Source organism: Engystomops pustulosus, chromosome 5 (genome assembly GCF_040894005.1).
Source record: "Engystomops pustulosus chromosome 5, aEngPut4.maternal, whole genome shotgun sequence".
Taxonomy (NCBI): domain Eukaryota; kingdom Metazoa; phylum Chordata; class Amphibia; order Anura; family Leptodactylidae; genus Engystomops; species Engystomops pustulosus.
This window is the reverse complement of record NC_092415.1, coordinates 188,837,644-188,849,700: the sequence shown is the minus strand read 5'-3', so window position 1 is coordinate 188,849,700 and position 12,057 is coordinate 188,837,644. Positions and strand designations below refer to the sequence as shown.

The 12,057-nt window shown below is 41.8% G+C and overlaps 1 protein-coding gene across 2 annotated transcripts in view; it reads right to left on the bottom strand.

Moving 5' to 3' along the window:
• Positions 1 to 12,057, bottom strand: part of MPP7 (MAGUK p55 scaffold protein 7) — a 227,840-nt gene that overhangs the window by 61,338 nt on the left and 154,445 nt on the right. For both annotated transcript variants that reach the window (XM_072154085.1, XM_072154086.1), the window contains exons 8-12: positions 11,588 to 11,669; positions 11,419 to 11,504; positions 10,228 to 10,302; positions 8,974 to 9,170; positions 8,340 to 8,404 (exon numbers count right to left, since the gene is read on the bottom strand). In XM_072154085.1, coding sequence (XP_072010186.1) covers positions 8,340 to 8,404; positions 8,974 to 9,170; positions 10,228 to 10,302; positions 11,419 to 11,504; positions 11,588 to 11,669 — 505 coding nt within the window. The remainder of the gene's footprint in view (positions 1 to 8,339; positions 8,405 to 8,973; positions 9,171 to 10,227; positions 10,303 to 11,418; positions 11,505 to 11,587; positions 11,670 to 12,057) is intronic.

The following is a 12,057-nucleotide window of genomic DNA, read 5'->3' as shown; positions in this document are numbered from 1 at the left end:
ATTCTATAAACCACGACATAAACATGAAAGTCACACAACGTTGCTGACGGATTGTAAAGGAAATATGGAAAGTCTAGAACAATCATATTGTAAAGCGTGCTGTGGCTACATAAACTCCGAACACATGTTGCCTAAATAAAGTTATTTGGCAAAAGCAAAGAAACGTTTGTACATGTACCTTCAATTTCCTCTGAGAAGCAAAACGGGGGGGGGGAAAGAAAAAAAAGAAAGGAAATGATTAAATGTGCAGAGAATATAAGAGGGGAGAAGAAAATGTAACAATTGTTCAGAAAAGGAACAAAACGTATGACATCCACCTACCATACTCAACAGTTTCCTCATCTTAGAAGAGCCAAAAAGAAAGAGATACAGAATTTAAAAGCACGGAATGAATATTCTCCATGTACTAAGAAAACAGACAAACGGTATCTACTTTCAGCGCGGTTTCGGGTGGTGCCTGACTTCACCATTCAGCTGCAGAAATGGACTTGCCATCTTGAACCTTAAATGTTCTTGTGCCAGCTTCGGGATAAACAAGGAGCAGAAGGAGAGCGCAGCTGTCTCCTCGAGAACCAATTCTACACCGTGCACCATGTTGTGGACAAGAAACCAGTATGGACCGACCCCCAGATGAGAGTAAGATGCGGCAAATATGGCTAAACATGAGTGACATTGCAGCATGATGCTATAGTAAGACCCTTCTAACCAATGAGCATAATATGTTTAATGAGCAAATACGTTCGTAGCATTTATAAGGGTTTTCCATATTGAAATCAGGTTGTGGGAGCCACCACTTGACATCCCCAATGTTTTACACCATTCACTTGATTAAAAGTTGAGTAGTAACCAGGCCATGCCACCAATAACTAGGACATCATGTTTTCTATGAAAAATAAAAAATTAAGCCATTCACATCTTCCACTAGAGGGAGCTGACTGCATACTTTGTATACATAAAAGGACAAGCGTGCTCAGCTGTGTCAATCCCTCCAATATAAGTGACTGGAGAACGAGCAGGATATTTGTAGCCAACCCTCCCCCCCCTCCACACTTTCATAACATATCCTCTAACACTATCATAAACCTCCAACGTTAACATATTGTAAGTAATAATAAAACTGTATGCAATGCGCATCTTTCCATGGTTGCCCAAATTATGGGGATTTGGAGCTCAGTTTCAGCATAAATTTGCTCAAAATAGTGCAATTGTACATTATGTTAAAACATTTAAGAGGTTGTACAAGACTATATAAATTTCTCTAAATGTTCCTGTAGCTTGCTTAAGTACTTATCAATTTACTTGAGTAACAATTCATTCCTCTTTCTCTTGCTGTCAGACCTAATGGCTGCATCAAACCAACACGTCCACTCTACAGGCAGCTGCAAACTACACCATGCAGACTACTGATTTACAATTTGAGCAATGATGGGGATTTAATAAAGCACAGCATGGATATCCCTTCGTTCATGCACTTTTTTAATGATACACCTCACATTGGGGCAAGGTTAACATAAACTCTCTGCTGCTTAAGGCAAGCTCTAGAACTGAATCCCCCTCCACCCCATCCAGTAGTTATATAAAACACTTACCCCATGCTAACATTGGGAGTGAAGAGAGACTTATTTTTTTTTCAAACTGTCAGGTCTTGCACTCCTGATGCTGCCTCCCCCCAATCTTGCTGCAGGTGGTGCTGCCTGAGGCAAGAGGTTCAGCTTGCCAATCGACTGGTGCATCCATGCATTAGGGGTGGAAAATTCCCAACCCCAATGTATGACTTGCCGGGAGATCAAATCTACCGTTATCGATGTCCTCATCGACTGATGAGCAATATGCTCAATAGACCCTTCAACAATGTAACGGTTAAAGTTGACTGACCCAAAAATTAGCAATATTCTTGCTAGACCCTTTAACAATGTAACAATGAAATTTCGACTGACCCAAAAATGAGCAATAATCTCGCTAGACCCTTCAACAAAGTGATGGTTAAAAAATGTAGAAGAAATGTGAAAGTGCTTAAGTTATTGTAAACAAGGAGCGGACTATCAGTAAAAACGTTTATGCGCTAAGTGTTCCGGGAGGCTTTCTTAATTGGAGCAAACCTGCAGAAGAGTTGTATCATTTTTCCATGTCCAGTAACCTGAGCGGTGGTTATAAGGAAGGATGAACAAACAAGATATGTTTCTCATAAGTGACTTAATTCCTGTGCAGATGAAGGGCGCTCGCAATGCGGAAGGGACGCGCGCCAGCCCCTTGATGATTCAACGGTGGTCACAGCTCTGGTGCATGACTGCATTGTGTGGTACTGCAATCACCTTAATCCAATTTCTCTCCGTGGAAATTGAATTCCGACGAGATCTCCGGGGGACTGTTAAAGCAGGCTTCACAATATCTGCCACCGCTAATTAAAATAGGCACAATGATTTTAGATTAAGGAGATTGCCATTGCAATTTGAAGTGCGCTGCCGGTCTAGCGATGCTAGAGAGAAGCCTAAGTGGGTGGTTACTTAGATCGGTTTACATAAGCTTCCTTTAAAGCAAAACCAGCTGTCCAGATAAAATGTATGAAATCAGTCTTATTTTATCCTTATTAGACCTCGCATGTCTTGTAACGCAGCACAATAGCCTTCATTCATCACTTACTATAGGGTGAGGACTACCGAAACGTTATAGGTCACAAGTGCGGAGAGTCCATAAGTCACCCCTCTGGGAGCAGACCAGGTCCTAATCAAAGGCTATTTGAAAGGATCTTGATTCTACAGGAACTTCTAAACCCGCAATTAGCTGTACACAAGAACAGGCATTTGTGTGTACGTATGTATATATATGTATGTTCTCATACACACGTGTGATGGTTATACTGGACAACAAGCCAAAAAAGGGAATATAAGGGGCCGCGTGGTTTTAGATTGGTGTCATTGTAGTAATTTATGGAAATAATAATGTTATCAAAAAAAAAAACTCAGCAGATGCAAACCTATAAAAAGACTATTAAAGTTACTCTCATCATATAAAACAACTTTTGGCTATATGTTAGGCCTGAGCAGTCCACATATTTGGCGACTACCGTTTGGCTCCGTTGAATAGTCAACATATTTGGTAACCTCTGTTCTGCTCCGTTGATTTGTTTATGCATTTAAAAAGCTGTGTACTTCTTCAGGTACATACCCAGACCTCCCACCCCCAAGCTGCTCGGGGGTGTCTAAATAACTAATTGTAATGGGTGTGCTTAAAGGGGCTGTACTAAGTTTGATGGATAGGGGAGCAGCAGATCCTGAGACAGTGTGGGACATTTCTCAGCAAGGTCCTCATGTTCCATTTACTACTATTTACTGTATTGGTCATTTGTAACAGTCCCATATAATATTTGACTTTACGTAGTCTCTCATGCAAGATAACCAAAACACTATCTTTTTGAGTATAAAACAATATAACATTTTTAACTCAAGAGTCCAAGGTACAATAATTACCTGGCTACTTACCAAGGAACTAACTGGGCAATAATGCTCAAAAAAATTAACTAAGAAACATAAAGAAAATCTACAATCAAAACCCATCATGATAAACCAGGGACACTTACTCATAGATCCAGGAACCGTGACTGTGGTAATCTTCTTATATTGGTTATCCATTGCCTTCTTTCTTCTAAAATTAACTTTGAAAATTATACTAATGAGTGTGGAGGGCTCCTGGGGGTGTCACATGCTGCAGCTTTACAGGCTGTTACACTATTTCACCCTGCCCCTGCTCTCTCAGCATTTAACCCCTCCCTCTACCTGCTGTCATCTCACACAGTGGGAGGAGAAGTGCTTGTGCACAATGTAACAGCCTGTGGAGCTACAGAATGGAAGGGCTCCATCAACATCCTTAGAACCTTACAGAACCATTAGCATAATTTTAAAAGCTGATTTTAGAAGGAAATAACAAATATAAGAAGATTGCCAAAGTCACAGTACACAGATTTATGAGTAAGTGCCCCTGGGTTACCATGCTTGATTTTTAAGGTAGATTTAAAATGGGTGAAGACTGGGCTGCCAGAGGGTGAAGACGACTTAGTAGGGAACTATTCAGAGACACTAGAAACAGTATCGGGGTGTATATTTAAAGGTTCCAGAGGGGGATGAAGACTTACTAGGGAACATTTAGAGACTATATTCAGAGCTGTTCGATAAGAAAGATAACTAATTAGGCAATTTATTATACTTATTATAGACGACATTCAAACTGCCAGATGAGCAAGGAGCCCGTCTAGTAAACTTTTTAGGGAATATATTTAAAGCAGCCAGAGGGGGAAGTAGACTTACACAGGAACATGTTCGAGAATATATTTACAGATGACAAAGGAGGTTGACTAGGAAACCTTTTAGTATATTTGAAGGAGCACAGCAGTTTTTATACTTGACTATAGTAATGGTGGGTGGACGAAGATCCTTGGCAGCTATACCTAATGCAGTATTGGTGCAGTATTTGAAAAAAAAAATAAAAGATAGTTGTAGTATATAAATGGATAAGGTCTACCAGTTCTTATCCGGATTACATTACCACATTAATCTAAACTACCGAATACTTTTGAACACACTCCAAATTATAGGCATGGGCTATGAAAGCCAAGACCAGGAGTTAGCGAGTAAATCAAATAGACAAGTAAGGAGTCCATCAATCCTGTTTATAAAATAAAATAAATACAGAGGAGATCATGTTTTACTCAGGTGAAATGTAACCCAGAATCGGAGACATTGGGTGCCAGTCATGAAGCGTCAGCTCCTCGGTAGGGAATGATTACTTTATTTTTGGTTGGTCTCCGGAGATGATTACAAGGAATAGAGATGCATGTCTGCAGACTCGGCAGCTTCATTCTCAATCATTAATATATTACAAAGACTGGGATAAAATAAACTGCAATTATGAGATAATCTTCTACAAATAAATATGAAGAGTATATAAGTGTATGGATACTACACAGTGACAGTAAGGTCAAGAAGTCAATGTCCTGGTCCAGTCAAAGCTCCTCCTCTTATCATGTATTTTTAAGGAAACGCTTGTACTGTATTCCCAAATAATACATAATTTGTCATTTTTTATTTTAACTCTATGTTATTCCTCTATTAGTCCTCCTGAAATATTATGAATAAACTGACAACTGGGTGTTACCATTTCCATTGTGTCCCTCCACAGCGCGATGCAGGGATGCATCATTACTGGTGACAGTACATTCCCTATTTATGCATACATTTCTGCACTCTAAGTTAGTGATCCAAGTAATTGAAATCTTACTATAAAGGATAGTAATCCCCTTCTAGCATCATGGTAGATAAGGTTTGATAAAGTCAGATAAAATCCAAACATATAATCCTACTGACCCGGAGGAAGGCAGAAAAAAACTCCAATGCTAAGGCGTACGGGTCCAAACTGTGGAAAAAAGTCCTTTCTAAACACAAAAAATTCCTTGATGGTATAATTTCAAGTAAAATATACCAGTCCAGTCCAGTCTATCCGCCATAACAATCTCTTATGGCAGAGAGTTCTATAGTCTAATTGCTCTTACAGTAAATAATCCCTGTATATGACGATGGTAGAACTACCACTCTTGTAGGTGTAGAGGATGCCCCCTGTCTATGGTGATGGTAGAACCGCCTCTCCTCTAGGTGTAGAGGATGCCCCCTGTCTATGGTGATGGTAGAACCGCCTCTCCTCTAGGTGTAGAGGATATCCCTGTCTATGGTGATGGTAGAACCCCCTCTCCTCTAGGTGTAGAGGCTGCCCCCTGTCTATGGTGATGGTAGAACCTCCTCTCCTCTAGGTGTAGAGGATGCCCCCTGTCTATGGTGATGGTAGAACCACCTCTCCTCTAGGTGTAGAGGATGCCCCCTGTCTATGGTGATGGTAGAACCAGCTCTCCTCTAGGTGTAGAGGCTGCCCCCTGTCTATGGTGATGGTAGAACCGACTCTCCTCTAGGTGTAGAGGATATCCCTGTCTATGGTGATGGTAGAACCACCTCTCCTCCAGGTGTAGAGGATGTCCCTGTCTATGGTGATGGTAGAACCCCTTCTCCTCTAGGTGTAGAGGATGTCCCTGTCTATGGTGATGGTAGAACCCCTTCTCCTCTAGGTGTAGAGGATGTCCCCTGTCTGTGGTGATGGTAGAACCGCCTCTCCTCTAGGTGTAGAGGATATCCCTGTCTATGGTGATGGTAGAACCTCCTCTCCTCTAGGTGTAGAGGATGCCCCTGTCTATGGTGATGGTAGAACCCCTTCTCCTCTAGGTGTAGAGGATGTCCCCCGTCTGTGGTGATGGTAAAACCACCTCTCCCCTAGTTGTAGAAGAAGTTCCTTGTCTATGACAATGGTAGAACCACCTCTCCTCTGGATGCAGAGGATGCCCCCTGTCTATAGCCATTGTGGAACCCCCTCTCCCTCTCCTATAGGTGTAGAGGATGCCCCCTGTCTATGGCAACATCAGAACCGGCTCTCCTCTAGGCGTAGAGAATGCCCCTGTCTATGGTGATGGTTGAACTGCCTCTTCTCTTGGTGTGAAGGACATCCTCTGTCTATGGTGATAGTATAGTAGAACTGCTTCTCCTCTAGGCCTAGAAGATGCCCCCTGTCTACGACCATGGAAGAACCTCCTTTCCTTTGGATGTAGAGAAATACAGTAGTACCGCCTCTCTTTAGGTGTAGAGGATGCCCCCTGTCTATAGTGATATTAGAACCACCACACCTCTATAGAGGGTAGAGGGTGCCACCTTGTCTCTGTACTGCCCTTTCAGATATTTCAACATTGTAACAAAGTCTCCCTTTGGTCATCTGTGTTCTAAGCTGAATAACCCCATATATTTACTTTAGTGGGCAGTGAGTATTTTTTTTATCTGGTGACCTATGCCCAGGACAGGCCATTAATAAAAGATCAGTGGAAGCAGGAAACATAAGGCTTCATGAATAGTATAGTGGCTACTTAAAGGGGTTGTTCTGTAGTTCCTAGGTTTCGCTACTATACAATGGAAAGAGTCATCTGATTCGGGTTTTCTTATAAAGTGCAGTGCCTCGGGTTTGGAAAACAGCTGATCATTGCAGGTTCTGGGTCTTTGACCCCACTTATGTTCTTTTCAGGAAGATAGTTTACAAGTATGAAAAATTGTAGGACCCAGGGGTTAAAAGTAATGATAAATATCAAATCATAGGCTGTTAGATCCCTGGCAATCTGCCGAACAAAGGATCTCATGTTCCCCTTATCTGCTTCATAGCATGGGGACTCCTAGGTTTCGGCCGCACTATATGCCGATTCAAAAGCCCCATAAAAGTCAAAGGAGAACAAGATAAAGCTCCGCCCTTCTCTCGAATGACATCTAATCCACTTCCGTCCAGTTATCAGGACGGATGAAACCTGCAAGTGTGAATCAAATAAGGGGAACGTGCCATCTTTGCTGGTTGTGGTGGGTCTAATATTTATTATTTTTCCTGTAAGGGATAAATATCATTAATGACTAGAGATGAGCGGACTGGAACTTTAGGTATGCATCCTCCGCTGGGTAGCTCTGCCTAACCTGGACATGTTGCTTGATGGGCGGAGGAGCAGCTAACCAGGCAGCTTTACATCCCTAACAACAAGGCATGGCTGTGATTGGCCAAATATGCCCACCAGGTGTCCACCTAACCAATCACATTCATGCTTAGTTGCTAGGGGTGTAAAGCTGCCTGATTGGCTGCACTACACAGCCAATCTAGAAACATGTCTGGTTAGGTGGAGCTGCCGAACGGAGGATGATCAACCTAAAGTTTGGGATCAGCTTATGTCAATTACATGTCAATTACTAAACATAAGGTGGCTGTGCCCTGAGAGCACCTGTACTTATAATATCGCTCATTTGCAATGCTAAGATTGGTAAACTTTTCCGTTATCGTTGCACGCCGACGCTATTTACTTAGCACTCTGTTCATACACTTCGTTACTAGCGTAGAGCGATGCAGATATTTATTTTTGGCAGCTGCTTCATCTGTAAGTGATGTAATAAAAGCCCTCACTGAACAAAATGGATGGTTCCCATAAGAACGGCTCAGAGTCCTATAATAGTATATCCCTTCGCCTTCCATAATAACTACCTTCCAGCATGAACGGCAGGAAATAAAGACTAAAAATACCATCACGCTCTCAGGTACCGACAGCTGCAGAATAAAATGAAGGCATATCCTGGGTTTACACACATCATGCCTACAAAACCTATAAAAGGTTAAGTGCCTGTTCGAGGGAGAGAGACGGAACAAGAGCAATATAAAAACCTTCCAGGTTACTTCAAGGAAAGCACAACACGTGTGATATCCTCCGCTTTTATTCCACGTAAACTTACATGATTTTCTGTTGGAGACTTTCTGAGGTTGGGTCATCACCACGGGTTTTCTTAGTGCAAATCTCCTGAAGTTGAAAAAAGAGAAAGTCCATGAAAAAAAACTCTTGAAACTCAACATCTCCATTATGGGATTAGGGACTTTTATGAAACACGTATTGCACCGACCCTGTTATGTTTCTCTTGTTTTTATTTTGCAAAAGACTCTTGGAAGCAAAATCAGAAAAACCGAATCGCCATCTTAATCTATCCAGGCTTCGGCAAAAATAAAACCAGCAGCACAAAGGAGGTTTTTTTTTTTTTGTACTTGTAACCGTTCCAAAAAATGTTACAATACTTATTCCTGTAGAGTACATCAATGCAGATTGTGATACTGATGTGCTATTTTCCATATGGTCTTATTCCAATCTGGACCAGAACTAGTCCTATCGTTTTCTGTCATTATTCTTTTTTTGGCCAGACAGGCAAGGAAGTCTGAAATACTTGCGAAAAGGGTTTTTAAGTTCATTTTGGGACGGTCTTGACCCCCTGATACTTGTGAATGTACAGGGGTAAGCTACTGACAATATGGTTAGGACTAATCAAGGCAGGGAAAACGAAAGAGATGGAAAGGAAGAGAGTGAACTTCAGAGCTAACCTCTCCTGGAATTGTTTTGAAGGGATCAATCCGGCTCTGGGATTGGCATCACCTTCGTGTTTGGCCTGCCACCAAGTTGCATCATCCTGGCTCATGATCTGAAGTACATCTCCCTTTCTGAACGCAAGCCCGGCTTCTTTACAAGGAATAGCTTTATCCTCATTAGGATAGTAGTCAAAGAGAGCTTTAACAAACATCTGTAAGAGAAGGAAGCAAGCAGATGTGTAAGACAAGCACGGCACACACCTGATGCCCAAAGTGGCTGCACATCACAAATCTTATCGTGCAATGGATAATCTGGTTTCATGATCTGCTTTGGATGATGTCTATGTTCACATCTCCAATGGGAGGCTTTCATAGTTGTGCTTTGTTCTTAAAATGATGGACACCAAATGTGCCCAAAAAGGTCTCTTAATATAGTGTCCATCGGACAAGCATTTTGAATAAAATTTCCTTGCTTGCACTCTTAGAAAGTGTTTTACAAATTCTGACAACACAGATGTGAACTTCACCTAACAAATTTATTGCATGTAAAAAAATTTACTCAACTTTTTGGAAACCTACATCTACTGTAACATGCTTAAAGGAAACCAACCACCTCAATAAACCTAAAAAACCACAATTAATACTCACCTCTGCTCCTCTTTACCCGGTCTGTCCGTCACTACTCTTGACACGCCAGGATCAGTTAGAAAAGAAACTTAAAATTAGCAGCTCAGAGCACGGGGACAAGATGTCCAGTGTTCCAGGCTGCTAACTATGCACGCCCCCACACTTCCCTCTCCCATGCTTGGAGAGGGAGGTGTCGTCACAAAAGAGGCGTGAATTCCCGCCTCTTATGTAACATCACCTCACTCTCCCATGCTTCCAGCATGAGAGAGGGAGATGGGGGGGGGGGGGGAGAGAGATTACATAATTGGTATCCCACAGTGTCGGACATCTACTCCCCGCACTCTGTGCTGCTAACTATAACTTTTCGAGGGGATCCCGGCGTGTCAAGACTAGTGACGGACAGCTCCAAGATGATGGTGAAGAGGAGTGGAAGTGAGTATTTCTAGGTTGTTTTTTTTTTTTGTTACGTTTTTTTAAGGTGGTTGGCTTCGTTTAAGAGTCTAATTTATGATGGAAACAAACAGAATGCATAGATGCAAAATGATGTCCATCAGCTTTCCTAATCAGTGTCTAGAACTCAAGAACTGATCAATCATCGATCATGAAGAATAGATGCTACACAAAAATGTTCTGCAGGATTACCTTGCCATCGTTGTTTGGCGAGTCCTCTTTGATACTAGGTATGATTTTAAAAGTAATAGCACCTTGAGACTGCGCCTATAGTAGTCAGAATGAATAGATAATGTTAGATAGAGGTATCTAAGCACAAAACACAAAGACAACACAACACAAAGACAAAACGCAATGATAAACTATATAAATTGAAGTTGAACCTTCTTTTTTTTTACTTTATAAGTTTTGGTCAAGGGTAAAGTGGAATTTTAAAACGTTTTAGATGTTTTGGAATATAGGACTATACAGGTGGTCCACTACCTATGAACACCCGACTTACAGACAACCCCTAGTTTCAAATGGATTTTTAATATTGTTAATTGTTAATATTGATTCTTATGACAACCCAACATTTTTAAAATCCAATTGTCACAGAGACCAAAAAAAAAATTCTGCCGGGGTTATAATTATAAAATATACAGTTCCGACTTGCATACAAATTCAACTTAAGAAGAAACCTACAGAACGTATCTTGTACATAACCAATAGCCCAGGACTGAATCACATGGTCCATATTAACCTCTTGGGGACAGCCCATAGTACATCTATGTCCTCAAGAGGTTAAAGGGGTTTTCCCACAAATTCAATTTAGGCCCTATCCACATGTATGAAAAGGACAAAGCCTGTAAGCCATCTTCGTACAGCCTTAAAGGGGCTCTCTGTGATGAGACCACGACAGAACACGAAAACGAGGGGTCCGATGGGTTCCCAAAACGCTAGTCGGACCCCTCGTCACTACATGAGAGTAAAGGAGCAGATGGCCGGACATGACCATTCTGCTCCATACATCTCAATGGAGCCGAAGGAAATTGCGCACACCGATCTTCATCAGCTCCATAGAGATGAATGGAGCAGAACCATCATGCGGGGTCGTCCCCTCCACTAATCTCCGGGAGAGACGAGGGGTCCGAATAAGGTACGTGGGACCCTATCGGACTGAGACCGAGACCCATCACTGAGACCCCCACCGATCAGCAAGTTAAGCCCTATCCTGTGGATAAGGCCTAACTTGAATTTGTGGATAAGGCCCAACTTGAATTTGTGGGTAAACCCCTTTAAGGTGAAACAGGCCGTTTTCTTTCCATACAGGGAAAGTAGTACATAAGAGATTGAAAATGTGCTAAAAAGTAACATTGAAATACACTACATAAAGCATCTTACCAAAATATGGATGATTTCTTCTGGCTTTTTATCTTCCACACTTATCCCATTGACCTCCCTCAATTCATCACCCACATGGATGAGACCTGCAGGAATAAAGAAGAACTTGCAAGACGGAATAATAAATTGCATGTGATCCCTTCACACACATATAGAAAGACAATCTCACCGCTTCTGTCCGCAGCTCCTCCCCGCATTATCCGGGCAACAACAATGGCACCTGTGTTCTCATCTTTCTTTATGGTAGCGCCCTACATAAAAAAATAAAATAGGTCTTTTTCAAATAGTTCCCTCATAATTTTTTATAATATTCTCTGTGAAAACTAAATGGTAGGAAATTTGGTTGCCAGTCTTAACGGGAGTCTGTCACCAGGGACCTAATTTTCACTAGAGACAGGTTAGAGAAGCTTATTCCATCTGCAGTGCAAATCCGCCTTTCTGCCTTCTGTAAACATTTGCCTTACAATATAATTGTGTGTTATAACTTACCTCGCACCCTGACAGAATCCTCTGTGTAGTGCCAGGGGTTGGGCTTTGGTTTGGATGCATTTAAAAAAACAACACTTATTTGTCTGTGCTGCAGACTCCTCAGCTCTAAGCCCCCACCTTTGTGCTCCTTCACAGGAACAGAGTTCACAG